The sequence below is a fragment of the Euleptes europaea genome, chromosome 14 (assembly GCF_029931775.1).
Source record: "Euleptes europaea isolate rEulEur1 chromosome 14, rEulEur1.hap1, whole genome shotgun sequence".
Lineage (NCBI taxonomy): Eukaryota > Metazoa > Chordata > Lepidosauria > Squamata > Sphaerodactylidae > Euleptes > Euleptes europaea.
The window spans coordinates 34,678,359-34,695,936 of NC_079325.1; the positions used below are offsets into that span (position 1 = coordinate 34,678,359).

Sequence of the window (17,578 nt, forward strand, 5' to 3'; positions counted from 1 at the left end):
ATCCCCACAGATATTTTTCAGTTAAATTCTTTGGACTTGCACCACTACCAAGAGTTCTGTACAACATTCCAGCCCCCCCCCAAATATTATTACTATTCATTCAAAGGCTGTTGTTCTGTGAAGAAAAATAGTGCTGGTAGTATATGTTTATAGTTATTATACCACTGGTAGACTTTTCTCCATAGAAATCACTTGCTTGTTTATTCAGGTTGTCATACTGTAGGTTCAAGACTGCCTTTCTCTTACCATGAAATGCATTACATTTTACACTGGATGGCTAATAAATGTTTCTGTGTATGATCAAGCTTGTTGGGTTACTTGTTGCAAAAAGCAGGGCAGTTGATGTTGGCAAGTTTTTGAACTGGGATGGAAGGGTGTCTGAATGAGATCTCCAAACCATACCAATCCCTCTGAATTTTTGCTGGTTGCATTATAACTTAGCACCATCCTTTCCTTCATACCCCACACTTATCCCATTATGATTGGGTTGGGGAGGGAGAGGGAAAGCAACTTCTGCCCGTCTTCTCAGTTAAACTCATCTTAAGCTCCTACAGAGCCTCAAGTGCAGATGGAGTTTCTCTATTCTGTAGTCCTGAGGAGGAATAAAAGATGGTGATACAATGAAGCTCCCCCAGCTGAGGCTTCTTTGTATTTAGGGGAACTCTTGATAAAACAAGTTTGATGAGTTCTCCCAACTGTTTGAATTATAAATTGGGACAGGAAAATTTCTTCACTGGGAGACTGGAAGCTTTAGGGAGGATAGCCATTCAACTGTATGCACAGGATCTGCCATGCAGGTGCTCCATGCTCCCAGAAGAGTTTGAAAAGCGTTTCTGTGCCTTCCCAAGTTTCCAGTACAGCTATGTTGTCTCTCATCTTTCTGAGAAGCAGTATTGGCACAACCTTGACCTATCAAAAGATTTACGTCTGCTGGTAGTTCTAACCAGCCCATCCTGTTTTCACCTCTACTCCAGCACAGCCTGAGCCAGAAAATGTGTGAAAGAAGCCCCAGTCCTTGCCTTTGAACCAGCAGTCAGTCAGCCGTGATGGCTCTTTTACAGTGTAATCCTAAAAACAGTTTCCTATAAGTAAGCCGCATTTAATAGACCTCTGTAGGATTCTGAATCAACCTGCTTGATGGCACTGTTAAGACACTCCACTGGACCTTGACCACCTCATTCTACTATGGAAAAAATTGTTTGAACAGGCTGGTGTCTTACTTTTGGATGGTTAATTTTAATCTGTAGTAGCTCTGCTACTCCAAGTCCATCTGTCCCTAAGAAATCCCCATAAGTGAAATGTTTTATTTGCCTCCCTGTACTGGGAATACAACACTTTCTCTGCCAAAAAATCTCTTCCAGGAAGAGATTTTATAAGGATCCCAAAGACAGAATACTCTATGTTAAATTAGTGTGCCTCCCCTTATACTAGACAATTAAAAGTATTATGCACACAAGAGTTTATTAAAAGTGATCAATGAACAAAAACAAAGCATCCTCCCAATACAGAGGACAAAAATTAGGGAACGATACTCTTGTTCCCACAACCAAGTTTCATTTTTCCATAGCAAAAGCAAAAATCAAGTTAACAGTAGTAACACAGCATGGAGTTCGCTATGGCTTCTGGCTGAGGGCAGGCCCAGCAGTAGCTATGATGGAGGAGCTGCCCAGGTTACTGCCCAGTGTTATAAGTGTGGTGCCAGGTGCAGCAGGCAACATGCCCTGGGGCAGTAAGTGTCTGTTAGTAAGAGATTCCCGGGTGTGGATGATGGTGCTGCTGTCGTCCATGACAGAAGGCACCCTGCCCAGGGTCTCCAGAGCACCAACCGCATGGCCTTTGGTCAGATTAACTTTTTCTCCCCTCTGTCCGAGAGCCCGGTCACCCTTCATGGCCGTTAGTGTAGAGGTCAGTATAACGGTCTTGGATGTGGTCTGCAGAACAGGTCCTACTTTGGAATGCACCAGGCTGCAGGATGGACTGGAATTACTGGCTGGTGTTGAGGTGGCAAAAGTCACAGCTCCGAGAGGGGTGGCGGCCGAGGAGGATACAGCAGTGGTTTGGACTGCTGTGGGCTTCAGTGGGACAGAAGCAGCCTCTGCCATGACGGATTTTGTGAGTGCAGACAGTTTGGCATCTGACATCACGTACAGTGTCTTCATGGGGCTTGTGGTGGTTACTGCTGAGGAAGAGAGACAAGATGGGTGTTTCAGATGGCTCCTCAATACTTCAATGTCTGAACAAACAAGCGAGCTAGCAAGCTGCGGGCTAGACTTTCAAAAGAAATGCACCCCCTAATTTGCTGCAACCTGAAAGCTGGCCTTCAGGCAAAAGAGCTGAACGTGATCCGTTTGGACTGCTAAATGCAAACACATGCTATTAGTAAACACAAATATTAGCGGTTCTATGAGTTTGACTAAAGAGACAAGTCCACTCAATTCAAGGAAAGCAGAGCTCAACCTTATAGACGTGGCAGGACTATTCCACACTATTTCTTACCTACAGGGAGTGTTACTGACATTGGTTGAGATACTTGGTCGGTGGGAGGCATCTCTACACTGGCCTGGCCTTTGCCAAGTTCTGCCTGAGACAGCAATTTGGTGGGAGTCATGGAGCTGGATGCTGGGCTAGTTAAGTTTCCAACTGCGCTGTCTGGAATCTGGAAAAAAAATTAAACATAAAACTGGAAGCTAAAACACAGGAACTGAAGACGTTTTGGAACATGAGTGGGCCACAAGACCCCTCCTCATTTTAGATGCAAAAGATGCAGCTGTCCCTCTGGAACAGGGAAGTGTCAAGAAGCTAATGGGAACAGGCCAGTTCTGACAATTGGCAACTCTGTAAAAGTTCTGTGCAGCTTACAGATTGACAGCATTGTATTTTTCAATAGGAACCTCCCCCTCAATTTTCCAGCTTTGAAAGTTTGCAGTATCACCACAAAGCAGGAAGCAAATACAAGGAGCTCAGGGCAACATACACTGTTCGCTCCTCATCTATTCTGCGCTGGCAAAAACTCTTGAGTAGGTTAGACGGGGGTGGCTGTCCCAAAGTCGCCCAGCGAGTTTTATGGCTGTGATTTGAACCTGGCACCACACAAACTCTCAAGCCTCAACAGGCAGTTTCTGCAACTGTTTGTCATGCACCCATTTGAAAGTTATCATTCTGGCAGCTAGAATTACCTGGGCTGGCTGTGGTGGGGGGAGCAGCAGCTGCTGCTCTTCCAGCTGGGGCTGGACAGCTCCGATGGCTGCCTGACTGAGGGTGGTGACTCGGCTGGCCTGTCCCCGCAGTGTTACTGTGATAGTGGTTGGGGCCTTCAAACCTGGAAGAGATAAAACAACACTCACTGGTGTAAGGTGACTTCAGAGCATACAGTTCACTACAGACACTGGAGCCATTATGGCTGACGTTTTAGAAATGTTCGAGATTGCTCTTCTAGGGGCAGCTTTTTATATACTGGGCTTCCTGCACATCTGTGCATTGCTAGAAAGCATAATCTCAACTTTTTTTCTTTTTCTTGTAAAGCAAGCATTTGGTACTGCAGAATCACATTTGCATCTCGCCCTTTTCTTCACGGAGGTCATGGTGGCACACTGAGTTTGGTGGTGTCATCTTAACACCCTGGTGAAGCAGAGAACTGGTGCCTTGCCCAAGACCACCCAGTGAGTTTCCTAGCTGAGCAGTCTCCCCAGTCTAAGTTCAGCCATTCCACCACACTGACTCCCTTCATAGGGCACTGAAAGCATGTGCCAATCTCATCAGCTGACAGCCATCATTTTGGGTTTAAGACTTTAGTTATTGCCTTCATGTACATAATTCTGCTTTCAAAGATGGCTCCTGACACAGCAATGCAAATGTCTGAATGAAGAAACACTCTGCTGCATTCACAAGTGTTTCATAACATTGGCTCTGAGTGGTGTCCCAAACCAGTCAAGATTATGTCATTCTAATAACTGGGCTATCATTTTCACTGACAAAATAACCTCACCAAACCTACTGATGATGCCACGCATTGTGGTGTTAATCCAGGAAAAGCCACCTTGAAAGGGAACTGTTCCCGACTTTGACATCACAGTGTGACTCTTACCTGTCCCCTGACCGGAGATGTGAGCCAAGCCAGGAAGGCTGCTGGCGAGCTTTGCCAGCCCCCCGTTTGTGAGAAGCTGGTGAATTGTGGTGGGCTTTGCATTTGCCGAAGCTCCAAGGGATGACAGTGATGTGGCTACCGGGATAGTGCGGACAATTGCTCCTGTACTGGTGGTTATGGCGTTTAAATTCTGGACTGGTGTGGAGGTCTTCAGGGTGGAGGTCTGCAGGATACAAAAATAACAGGCAGTGGCATTGGGGCAAGACCATGCGCCACTTTCCTCCATCTCATAAGACACCCACAAGTTTAAATAAAGCCTCTGTCGTATGACGCCTTGGCTTTTGTTTCACACACTTGCATCTCAACTATACCACCGCTGATGTTGCCTACCTGAATTGAAGGCCCTGCGGCAGCAACGCTTGCTGGAAGAGCTGCCGGCTTTGTGCCAATGTCCTGCAGGCTGAAGCTCAAGCCCTGCAGAAGACTGCTGGCTGATGCTGTCCCTGAAGAGACCAAAGAGAAGCGAAGAGATTTTTTTTTTCTTTCGTCCTTGTATAGGGAGGAAAACTCAACTGCTGTCTGAGCCCACGATTCAGGCAGGCAGGGACAGCACAAGCCTGCACAGCCATTTCTGCATCCAGCTGGTCGCACAGGACCACATATCTGAACTCGCTGCGAGTCTCAAAACAATTCAGTTGATCTGAACTCTGGCCAATCCATCTTAATGTCAGGATGCCCAAGCACGGAAGGAATACCCAAATTTCAAGTCAAAGGTAACACAACAGTTGCTTTCTATATCCACTTCAGACCAGGAATTGCCTTGCACAAAATGAGAGACCCTCATCGGTTACCTTGGAGTGGAGTGCTGGATTGAGCCTGTACGCAGTGTGTGCTGCTGGCAACCAGTCTGTTCTGCAGGGCATGGAAAGCACTCGGAGCTGTGCTACTGGGGATTATAGCAGAGGGGGTAGGACTGATGGAGGGGCTGTCTGCTGCAGAACTTTGCCTGGGAAAACATGAGATACAGTCAAGTTGGCAACAAAGTTACAGATGGGGGGGATTTATATTCATACCCCACTTTTCTCCCCAATTCTTCCTGCCTCTATTTTATCCTCACAATCACCACCATGTAAATCACGTAGGTTAGGCTGAGAATGACTGGCCCAAAGGCACCCAGTGAGTCTTCATGGCAGAGTAATGATTTGAACCTAGGTCTCCAAGAGCCTAGCCTAAGCACTGAACCACACCAGCTGGAAGTCAGATGGAAACATGATTACACAGAGACTTTTACTAGGACAAAATATTTGCATTAGATACCTGAAAAAGTGTTCATAAACAAAGAGATTTTGTTTTCCCCAAACACATGGCTTAGCGATTTTACATACAATACCTGAAGCTTCACACTCTATGCATCTTCCCTTTTCTGTTGTGCTCTTGATCGCAGTCTGTGACACAAAGCAGCCAGGACCGCATGATTTCGCCTGGCCATTGCTGGATATAGGCCTGGTCACATATGCATATAATCTGTTGAGTTCTCACAGCTAAAGGCATATGCTGACTTTAACTGGGAAAGCACCAGTGATCTGAGATCATGTGAGGTTATGTGAAAGTTCTCTCTGTGACGGCTTATTTACATGTGCAAATCACCCTTTGATTCTGCAGTCTCCTAGTGAGATTCTGCTCTGCCATCAAGTAAGGAAAGAGACAGCTCCTAAGTTGATTAGGAGGTCTGGTTACATTTTTAATTGTCCGTTTGAATTTGGCATTTAAAACTGGGAAGGGACTTGAACTCTGCCTCTAAGTGGCTGTTTCAAAGGTACTCACTTTGGGGTGGCAAGCACTCCCGTCACCTCTTTTGCACCCAGCACAGACTGTCCAAAGGCCACAGCAAGAGGTTTCACTGCAGCTGCTGCAAAATGGGGAGGGGGGAGAAATGAGACATCAGGTTATCTTCTTTACCATGATTAAAGCTGTTTTTGAAGGACTGGAAAAAGCTCAGGTAGCACGCTCCAGCACTCACACTCCATAAGCTGACACTGCTGTGAAAAATGCAAGAAATACTATGAGATCATGCAACTCACTCGGCAGGTAACGTAGAGCAATACATGAAATGGATTCTGGATACCAGCAGCTCCATGATGCACAAGACGGAAACCAGACATTGCCTCCAAAGCATTGGAAACCTAGGCCTGCAGGCTCAAAGGTGGCAAATCACTACTGTCCACGGCTTATGTCACTTATACTATTTTCTCTCTACTACCTTGTTTCACCAGCTAATCAGCCACAGCAGGGCTTTATTTAATCCATTTGATTCTGTTAGCATCCTCCTAAGGCATTTATAAAATACACAGGAACAAAACCGGAGTTAAAATTATGCTTTTATTGTAGTGTTTTGGATACAAATATATAATTTTTGTCTTGCATATTCCTTCTGTCCACATATGGTAAGAGGGAATTCTTGTTTTGTTCAAGTTAACTTCTGCATTTCATTATTTTCTGTGAAAAGAAATAAAGTTTGGATAATTAAAAAAATTAAAGGAACAGAAACTTTCAAAGCTGATGAATGTATGCTTCAGTGTTAAAACACACACACAGAGTAGTTAATTTGTACAGTATAGAAAAATACTGTTAAACTAACCACTGGAAGATTTACAAAAGTATAACATTTTACAGCTTTGGAAGTCTCCATCTTTCAGTGCTCTCAAGACAACTACTTTTTTTTACAAACAGCCTAGAACAGGACTCAACGAAGCAATCAATAACTACCCTTCTGAAAGTATTCACTTCCATAAATGGGGCTGATTCATTCACTCATCTAGTTTACATTTAGCTCTGTTCAACTGTATTGGGGTTAACATCTAGCACTGTGATGATGCTGAACCATGCACTGTTCTCCAACTGTGCCAACAAAAATCAAGATTTGACAGGTACACTTCCTTCTGGTTCACATTTCACAATGGAAACCAATATCTGCACCAGTGTGCACGCAAATCAATGCACTGTGGCCAATTCCCAGGCCAGCATACTTTTTTATAAGACATTTATATCCTGCCCTTCCTCCAAGGAACTCCGGGTACCATACATCATGGACAGGGTGATCCTATCCCAGCATCAGCAAACATGGTCGTCATATACATGATGTGTACATGTGCTCCCAAACACGGAACTGTGTGAAGCAGCCTTTTTAAAGGAAACAGATGGAATGAAACACTGTTGCCCACTTCCCTTGGCTCCTAAGAGCCTCACAACATTGGGGGGGGGGGGAGTGATCCTTTACATTTGCAACCAACTTTGTATTTCAGGCCCCAGTAACATCCTGAAGTTATAATATCCAGGAAACTAGTTATGCAAGATATAAATATTTTAAAAGAACAAATGGGATCCCCAGGATGAAGCTTTTATGGCTATACTCCCAACTTAATAGTGTTTGAGAAGCCACTTCCGTTGGTCCAGATTCAAAGACCATGGAACTCCCTTGAGATACACTTCTTTAAAATTGACCATACTAACAAATCCCTTCACATTCAGCATGCCCCATACATTTCCCACCTCCTGAACACCATATTGGCTGAGGAATAGCAACTCATAAAAAGCAGCAGTTTAGTTACAAACATCTTCCCTTAGCTTGCACAATGACAAAGGTTAACATTTAGCACTGGAAATAACCTCTGTTATTACTAACTTCTGTCAGTCATCCCCACAGGTTTTTTCCCCCTGAGGCCCTGTTTTACTCCCTTCAAACTCTCCTAATACAGTGCCAGTGGGAACCTACAAAGGGGGTTGAATGACTGGACTCCAGCACTGTCACGGTTATACTTTTTTAATCCATCCCTTCATGACAGTTGCTGTGCAGCAAAGTACACAGAACGAATCTGCTGACTGAAATTTAACAAGTGCACTGACTTGGCTTCTAAGAAACATCAGAAGATACCATGAACTGTGTGTTCACAATATTATACAAGCTTTTTTCTAGAACTAGTACATTTTTATTCTGCCCTCCCTTTAAGCAACTCAGAGCAACATATGTGGTTCTCACTTCCCTTCCTCAATTAAATTGCAACTAGAAATTGCTCATGAATGATAGTAAAAGGTAAAGATAGTTCCCTGTGCAAGCACTGGGTCATTACTGACCCATGGGGTGAAGTCACATCCCGTCATGTATTAGGCAGACTTTTGTTTATGGGGTGGTTTGCCATTGCCTTCCCCAGTCATCTTCCCTTTACCCCCAGCAAGCTGGGTGCTCCTTTTACCGACCTCGGAAGGATGGAATGCTGAGTCAACCTTGAGCTGGCTACCTGAAACCGACTTCTGTCGGGATCGAACTCAGGTCATAAATGGAGTTTGAACTGCAGTGCTGCAGCTTACCACTCTGCACCACGGGGCTCCTGAATGATGACATCTATATTATTCTCACCAGATGGTAGGGCATGTTAGGTGCTTGCTTTCCGTTATCACAGCTACTGGAGTGAACTCTGAATCCACCTACTGCATCCATATTTTACACGCCTTAGTGCTCATCCCCGTCAGCCAAAATGCAATTAGGCTATTTGAACTTGATACAAGTGACTTGTGTATATTCCCTGCCCCCTTTCGGTCTCCTTCTGCCCACCCAGGAGGCACGTACAATCTGCTCCCAATTTCCATGACTCACTTTCTGATGACGTGTCCAGGGTTGCTCCATTCCCTGCTCCAGCAGCTTCCCCATGGGAGACAATGGTCACCTTGATTTTGGCCCGCTTGGCGGATTTGCTGCACTGGGTGGGGCTGGGAGCCTGGTGCCTCTTCAGCTGCATCCGCACATCTTCTTTCTCCCCCGCATCCAGCAGCTGCTCTGAAGAGACTGGAACTGCACAAAACAAAATGGCATACTTGAAACTGAGACTGCAGGGTAATTTCTCCACTGCCAGAAATGGGAAGTATAAAACCCCAAGGCCCAAACTTGGACCCGGGCAGCTTTCTTGTGCTATCCTTTGTATAAAGTGGCCTTTTTGTTTCCAGTGTATCAGAAGCCTTTCCTCTCTGCTTTCAAAGGCCCTTAGTCGACCAATCACTCAGAGTTATATGACAAAGAAATGCTCAGACTAGTCGCTTAAAGCTTAATATTCTTACTGACAGTATGAAAAGCTCTTTACTTCAAGTCAAAAGTTGCCCAAATCCTACAAGTTCAAGGTGACCAACAATATGCATTTACACAATGTACAAAATTATGAGTTCTGATCAACCCCACCGAATCAATTTGTTAGATAGCAAACAATAAGGATCTGCAGACATGTAAAATATTTATTCAAAAGGCAGCATGATCAGTGCCCTGATCTAACGGCAGAGTAACAAAACATAAAGAGGGAAGCGGTGTGATGAGTTGCAGGATAGTGCAGGGACACAGAACAGATACTGAAATTGTGATCTGCACTCATGTGAGTTGAAGACTTTAAAAAGAAAAATCCGCTTTTCTAGTAGTCATATCAAATTCCACAAGTCTACAGATCTAAGTATATTTTCATAAAAACAAATTGTACTGAAATTAGTGGGATACAGTTCTACTCCAGCTTCTTTTACTAGTAGGTCTCACCAATTTCACCTAATTTACTGGCAACTGAACAAGATTCTCCTGCTTAACACATAACACTTCCACAGTGTTTTTCATCTGCAAGGAACAATTAGCAAGTTTTGTTTGTTTTACTACACTTAGCGAGCTCAGAGACAATGCAATAACATGCCCAAGTACCTAATAACAACACTCTAAAACACAGCTCTTCCTTCTGGCTATACCAAACAGCACACAGAACACCAATCGCTTCATTATTTGACAGCAAGAAGCAATCCAGGTATTTTTAAAAACCAACAGCCTTAGTCCCTCGTATCTGCAGGTGCCACTCTGCAACTGGACAAGATCAACAACCTCCCATACATTTACATTCCCTGTTGCAGCCCCCACCTTGTGAAATAACCTGCCTCAAGAGGTCAGCAGGACTCCCACACATTGTACAAAGTATGTAAGATAGAGCTGTTCAGGAGGGCATTTCTATTAAGGTAATAGAGCCATACCATAACAGAATGGTTCAAGAGGGTGTTTTATGGGGGAAAGGACCTGCAGACTACACCACTGTGTTTTAGGACATATTACCTGTTTCCTGCACATAATGCACTGTTGTAGTTGCATTGCTTCTATTGATGTAATACTATTTTTCTACATTCTACATATCTGCAGTATATGTTATAGCTAATAAGCTATGCTGTTTCAATTTTCTCTAGTCTTACTACATTGCTTATTGGATGTCTCTTCATGTTGACTGCATTGACTTACCCTGGGTAATCTGCTTTGAGTCTTAGTGAGAAGGACTATAAATATAGTAAATAAATTAAATACTTTGTCTATGATTATCTCATAAATAGCTAAAGCCTCATGATATTATCCTGTTGAAGGAAATGCCACTAGCTCCATGTGTTAGATGATAAAACTAAGATTATTGAAATTTACAGTGGAACTCTACAATATAACTGAGATTTAAACTAATGCAGAATAATGCAAAATCCACTTTGTTATTGGGGGGATGTTTCTGTATGCCCCTATTTGCAGATGTAACAGAAAATGCATTGAGGGAGATATTTACAGTACACAGACACATGTCCCAGCACAGTATAAGAAGAGAAAGGAAGGGGTGGGTTTAATTTTCCTTGGGTTTCTCAAGACAGTGAGCCTACAATGTTGGCTTCAACATACCTATGGCCATGGAATGATTACGCAAGAGAACTCTTCACAAGGACTTGGCCTCTGAGAGAAAACAACAAATGTAAGCCTCTCTCTCTTTGCATGCAGCTTACTCGATAAAGGTTTCAACATAGACATTCAAGGCTGAAAACAGTTCTAGCGATTAGATCTTCTTTTTTTATCTTTCCCTCCTTGGCATTTCTTCCAGTTTCCTCCCTCATTTTTCTTGTGCTCTTTGTCATACCCACAAATTGACGCTGACTCCATAGTGAAAATCTCTTAATCTTTTGACAATGAAGGGATTGGATATTTGAAGGATGAACAATAGTCTTTTTTGAGCTGTAAGGAGTCTGTCTATAGCTATATACTATTACGCACAAAAATACCACAATAGTATTGTGCACATTAAATGTCTGGATGAATTTCACTTTTGCTGCAGCTATTAGAACCGAATGCATGGATGACAGAGAAGCCAAAGTATCTAATGCAGTTAAATATTAATTGTCATCCATAGATTTTAATTCCAAGACTAGCTGTCAGTGAGCTTGAGGCTTGCTTGTCCCAGATAGGGAAAATTCTGCCTCTCTACTTTCATCTAGTAATTCAGCAAAGGAAATCAGTCAACCACACACACATACCCTCTGCATTCCTAAAAACCCTGATAGCTAGAGCAAAGAACAGCTGCTCTTGAAAACTTAGTCCAAACTCCACTCTGGACTTGCTTAGAAAGAGTACTAATTTGAAATGTATTTATACTGAATTGGTTTTTATGTAGATTTGGGGGGGGGTTATGACTAACAAGTACTTCTCTGCTGCGCCCCACATTTAGTATGTAGATATTTCTTCTGCACCTTACCCCGCATACACCAATCCCTGGAGCAACAGAAACTGCAAATTTCCAGGCTGGCTCTAAAGCAGTCAGCAATGCTGAGCATTATAAGAATGACATTTGACAGATGGAGCCACAGATAGAAAAATCTACTAAAACTTAAACTCAGAACAATGTCAACTGCTTGTAGCCACTGCACTTTATATCCAAGTGTGATAAGGACTCTTTCACCAGTTTGCTAAATCTTTATGGGAGCTCTACAGGCTTCTACTGATCTTTTGAATGCCACACTGAAGAGGATGCTGTTCTTTTTGCAAATAACTAAGAAAGGGATGCTCTGCTTAAATCTGCCAAGACAGTGCTAAGCAAGCTCTGATTACTGAAACTGTTCCTTCGTGTCCAAATAGTTGAAAAAAACTAGTTACTTTTACCCAATAACCTCCACTGAAGTTACTACCAGATAAACATGCACAGGATTGGCCTGTGAGTGGCAATACAGTGACCGTAAATATTTTTTCCCACAACAAATTATGCTGTCATGCATATAAAAATACTAAAATTGGCAATACAGCCCATGCTATTTTCATAGTGTGTATAAATAGGTTAAATCAATATACACTCCAAGAATAGCCCAAATCGTAAGATTTGTTTGGATCTGGTTTATAAGTTTGGCTAGCATCCCCTTGTGTCTAATGGTGCTATACCAACTAAGAGCGTCATGACATGATCAGATGCAGCCCCCCCCCCGCCCCCCGGTGAATTCACTGTAGAAATTCAGTCCACACAATTGAAGCATTTTAGGGATGGTGCTTCAGGGCCATCGAGTCAAATCTCTGTAAAGAGGCAGAAACCATATCCCTCCAGAAGCCAATCGATGCTCTTCTTCCATAAAACGATTAACCAAGCACAGCGCACTGGGAGGTTCTCCTGCACCAGCCTCACTGAAATGAGCTCCCACACATCTTTGGGGCTCCCCTTCAATTCAATGAGGCTTATACATGAGAGCTTCCTAGGAGACTGTGCCCTGCATTAGGTCAGAACTGTGTCCCACTTTGCTGCCCTCCATCGAGTCAAAAATCCACCACCCAAGGAAGCTGCCTCAGATTCCTCATACTAGGGCTGCCTATGCAGCATCCAGAATCACCCACGTTAGCTGTTAAGTTTGCAACTTCATGTGTTAGTGGAGCACCACAGAAACAGAAGCATGGCTGGCACTTCTAGGTCCAGAAAAGGAAGACTCAGGCTCCAGTCCAAAAGCTGTCACCATGACAACCATGTGATTTTTTTTTAAAGCCAATAAACATTTTCAAAGGGATCATTTACCTGCCATATAAAAAAAAGAAGGGTGGGGAGAGAAGAGAAGGTGGCTCGCATTCTAAGCACTTTGCTTCAGCTCCCATTAAATCAATGCAGAGGCAAAAAGCAGGACAACTTCCAAACACTGCCAAAGCAGTGCAAGGAAGGAGAGTAAGGAAAGGAGGGTGATGGAAGATAAAAGGCAGCAAAGGCAGAAAGTGAGGAGATACTCACCAAAGAGGCATGAAGAGGTGCCAGGAGGAAGAGATTTCCTCACCAGCATGTTTTGTTTCAGAAATGCAGCAAACTGAGCTGAAATGAATCAGAGAGAATTACAGTACCACAGCTTGTGTTTAGAAGGGTCCTCCCTCATACTCGCCAGGAGAAGCGAAATCATTTTTAGGAGGCTGGTAGGCAAATCCCAGAAGTGTCTCCCACTGGTATAACTGCAGTAGAAACACCACCACCACCCCTGGAACTGAGGCTGCCCCCTCTTCCACCTTGACCAAATACACTGCATCCTATCCAAGGGCTAGCAAGGATGGAGAACAATTTCCATTAGGGCAAGGGCACCCAGACATTTGAGAAAGCTACTCTCTCAAGCTGCACCATCAGCAAACTAACACATGGACTTTTAGTTGTTTCAAAACAGACGGTTACCTAATTAACAAAACACCTCAACATAGACACACATATTTACTAACAAAGTGTGCAATTATAAGGAATCAACACAGCGTCAACTCTTCTGCTTTGCCTAGACAATAAGAATGCAACATACACCCTACTAGCATCAGCTAACAATTACATACTGCTGCCCAGAGAGCACAGATCTAGGGGCTACTCGCAACAAACTGCTGTAACAGACATGCTTTGCATTTGTTATTTTGTTCTTCCGCTACCAGCAACATCTACAAAAGGGGAAACGGAATCTCGTTAACATACAACACTGTTTGATACGCCACCCTTGAGATGCAGTGGAGACAGGAATGTTGGACTACCATGGATGTTTCTGCTCATTATGCCAGAGGGGGCTATTCCTTCCACTCAAGTCACAGGCAGGGCTAAACCAATTGATCAGTGTTAGACTCTTCCAGCGAGGGGAACAGTTCTTCCCCCAGTTTTTGGACACAGCACAGGAGAGGCTATTTTTAACTGTACATAAAGTAGCAACACCTTGTACTAAGTTTCTAACACTGAAACCTGAAAATAAAAAAGAAAGCACAGAACCAAGTGTCCCTCTAGGACTCAAACCGCATCTGACTGAAGCCCTGAGAGCCAGAGACCAGCCACTCAATCCTATCCCAGAAACAGCAAGAAAAAAACCCAGGTGGGGCAGAATGCTTCTTGTCCACTAATGAGAAGCAACATTTATGGTAAGTCTAATATTTCTTTATTGGTAGAACAAGGTATCCTGGTAAGGGATACAAAACAGCAGCATCCACATCCTGAATAGGAACCTTGCTGTTTACAAAATATGGAGGAAGAACTACTGGAAGGACCCACCTCCCAAATGCAACCTCAAGCAGTGTGAAAGCATACAGCATGTAATGCCACAAGAAGGAAAAGGCAGATGGCCGCGTGGCAGCACTGCAGATCTCTTCCAACAGCACACTAGCACTAAACACTGCAGAAGCTGCTTCCTCATAGAATGGGATTTGTGCTGGCCAATAGCCGTAACAATAAATGTAGATAGAATGGGATGTAAACCCTGAAGGTACAAGGTAAATGTTGAGACTCACTGGAGCTAGGAAAAAAAAAAGGTAAAGGTCCCCTGTGCAAGCACCGGGTCATTCCTGACCCATGGGGTGATGTCACATCCTGACGTTTACTAGGCAGACTTTGTTTATGGGGTGGTATGCCAGTGCCTTCCCCAGTCATCTTCCCTTTACCCCCAGCAAGCTGGGTACTAATTTTACCGACCTCGGAAGGATGGAAGGCTGAATCAACCTTGAGCCGGCTACCTGAAACCAACTTCCGTTGGGATCAAACAGGTCGTGAGCAGAGCTTGGATTGCAGTACTGCAGCTTACCACTCTGCGCCACGAGGCTCCAGGGAGCTAGAAAAATCCATGCTTTAATTCAGTGGTCTTCAGCTTTTCCAGATCTGGCACCCACTGAGCCTAGGATTCAGTGAGCTGCAACCAAGTGGCAAGAAATCATGTAACTTCAGAGTCATGTGACAGGAAGTAGGGGAGCCAGTGGTATGACCTGACTAGCAGCAAGGCCAGGACTATGGGCAGCATACCAAAACAGGTACGTAACTAATCATAAGAAGGCATATCATAGTGAGGAACAAGTCACAGGTCAGAGGCCCTCTCTGCAAAGTGAGACTGGAGGCATGACTTGCTCTTTACGCATGCACACGAGCAGCAGGACTTTCCACAAGGCAGCCAAAACCTTTGTGACTCTATCACAGCAAGTGGAACTCCATGGCCCATAGGTTGAAAGCTACTGCACTAAGACATTTTCTCATGGTGTATTTACACAGCGATCGTTACACAGTGATGTAAAATTCCCAAACTTTTCAAGGCAGGGGAGGGGACTCACATACTTATTTTGCACTTTTTCATATAAAGAAATTTGAGTAAAAACTGAAACACAATATCTATGTTTACTAAGCACATTTTGCTTCTTTATCATAAAATGCATCACTTATAATACAGTTATTGTCTACAATTGTATTAATTGGCATATTTATTTATGAAATTGCCTCAGTTTTCCACAAGGAAAATTGCAAATCTACCCAATACTAAAGAGAGAGCTGCAAACTGCTGCACCCTATGCAGTCTTGGCACATTTCACTCATTCCAATTTTTTTAAAAAAAATCCTAGTTCCCCCCCCCCCCATGATTCCCCCAAATATCCCAGTATTTCCATGGAAAAATGGGGGGGGGAGTTCTTAATATTTTCATGCTACCCACTTGAATGAGTAAAACTTTGGTTGTAAGCAAGATGAGGCCCTGGAGATTCACGTCTCAAATAGACACTGCAATGCCAGATCCACTAATGGGAAAAAGAGAAACTGCTTTCATCTACCACAAGTTATATCCTTTGATTTATCACTCTGTAGAACCACTCCCATTCACATGAGTGGGCAACATTTACCTACAATACAAACTACACCGATATTATCTAAATTATGGCCTTTCAAATTTGATAAATATTAATTTTAAGATGATGTTGTTTGGCTGACTAGAAGACAATGCCACAATGTTCTTTAATCCCTCAAGTTTCTGGCAGTCCCCGATGAACCACCTTGGTCTAATGATTCTTGCTGTCCTGTCCTATGGTGTCATGAGTCAGCCTGCTAAGACCTTCTAAGACAAAACAGAAGGCGGCAATTCAAAAGCAGAGAAAGAGTGCTGGTAGAAGTTAGAACAGAGAGACAGCCACAGCCACAAGATGGCTCACCGTGTCTGTAGCCTGCCAGCTCAAGGACTTCAGCTAGGCCTGACACCTTGCAACAGTGTCACCAGAGGGTGTGCCAAAGCCACTGGAACAGGAGGAGGAGATGAGTTCGACTGGAAATGCAGCAGCGACACCGGAGTGTGATATTGCAAGCCCAGTGTAGAGCCCTTCTTGACAGCAGTGACGAGGAAGAGCAGGGCTAAAGTACACCACCTGGCTGGGAATGTCAGATCAGTCTAACTGCAAACAGCTGGCTCAGGTACAGCAGCAAGATAAGGGCCTATTTGCTATCAATTAGGCTTGGCTGTTGTGGAAGCAACTTGTTACCTCACCCTCATGTAGCGGCCTTGTCTCCTGGTTATACTTCGGATTCCTGGCATTCTGACTTCTTGGACTGAATCACGACTTGGACTGCCCTCGCTTGTGTTGATGACTTGGACTCTGTCTGAACCGTGACCAACCTTGGACTGCTCTCTGGATTACGTTTCCTGCCTTTGGCCCTCGCTATCTGCCTGCTTCAGGACATGTAGTGTTCTTTTTGGAATCTGAATTTCTGAACAGATCTTTGGAGGCGTGATGTGTAATCTTGACATCAGCAAGATGCCTTGTTCCTGATCACTAACAGTCCACATGGAACCCTTAAGCAGAATGTTAATTTAAATGGAAATCCTCATCTATAACACAATGGCATTGTGCCAAGCCCTAGTTATGGGAGGAAGTTATCATCTTCTTTAGGATCTGGTGATATGTCCTGGAAAATTTGAACTTGGACATCTTGAAAAAGCAAAATGACCCTGTCCCTTGCTTCCTTTATGAGCTTTTCTTCAGATCAATGATGGAGAAGAATTACAATAGTATTCTCTGGATAGGATCTAGGTTTATCCTATGGTGGCGAAATTCTACATACTCATTCTATTCTGTCCTTCAACTGAATTGCCCAAGCCAACAACCTTGGAAGAAACATTGCTGGGTCTTACCTCTGCATATTTCCAGGTAGTTCTCGAAATACTGGGTATTTCAGAGAGGCCTATTTTTAAAGATCAAGCTAAATTTTTAAGCTCCTTTTTGGGGAACCATTCCATCTTTTCTTGAAGATTAACACTATCTGTATCATGCTGTCTGCTGCTATGGCAGTAGATGAGTTTAAAGAGTCAATTATTTCTTTCTATAGCTACCTTAACTGTAACTATTATTAACTCTTGCTGTTTTGTTATCACCAAGATGTCTTCTTTTAAGGTGGGCTCATTTCTTTT

At 43.7% G+C, this 17,578-nt stretch overlaps 1 protein-coding gene across 4 annotated transcripts in view; it reads right to left on the reverse strand.

Moving 5' to 3' along the window:
* Positions 1 to 1,598: 1,598 nt before the first annotated feature.
* Positions 1,599 to 17,578, reverse strand: part of KANSL3 (KAT8 regulatory NSL complex subunit 3) — a 29,295-nt gene continuing 13,315 nt past the window's right edge. Inside the window, exons 14-22 of one of the 4 annotated variants that reach the window (XM_056860264.1) lie at positions 13,153 to 13,230; positions 8,736 to 8,924; positions 5,909 to 5,993; positions 4,936 to 5,090; positions 4,475 to 4,587; positions 4,085 to 4,307; positions 3,177 to 3,319; positions 2,497 to 2,656; positions 1,599 to 2,176 (exon numbers count right to left, since the gene is read on the reverse strand). In XM_056860264.1, the coding sequence (XP_056716242.1) occupies positions 1,614 to 2,176; positions 2,497 to 2,656; positions 3,177 to 3,319; positions 4,085 to 4,307; positions 4,475 to 4,587; positions 4,936 to 5,090; positions 5,909 to 5,993; positions 8,736 to 8,924; positions 13,153 to 13,230 (1,709 nt within the window). In that variant the 3' untranslated portion in view covers positions 1,599 to 1,613. Of the gene's footprint in view, positions 2,180 to 2,496; positions 2,657 to 3,176; positions 3,320 to 4,084; positions 4,308 to 4,474; positions 4,588 to 4,935; positions 5,091 to 5,908; positions 5,994 to 8,735; positions 8,925 to 13,152; positions 13,231 to 17,578 lie in introns of all 4 variants that reach the window. The other 3 variants (XM_056860263.1, XM_056860266.1, XM_056860265.1) reach the window with 3 other exon arrangements.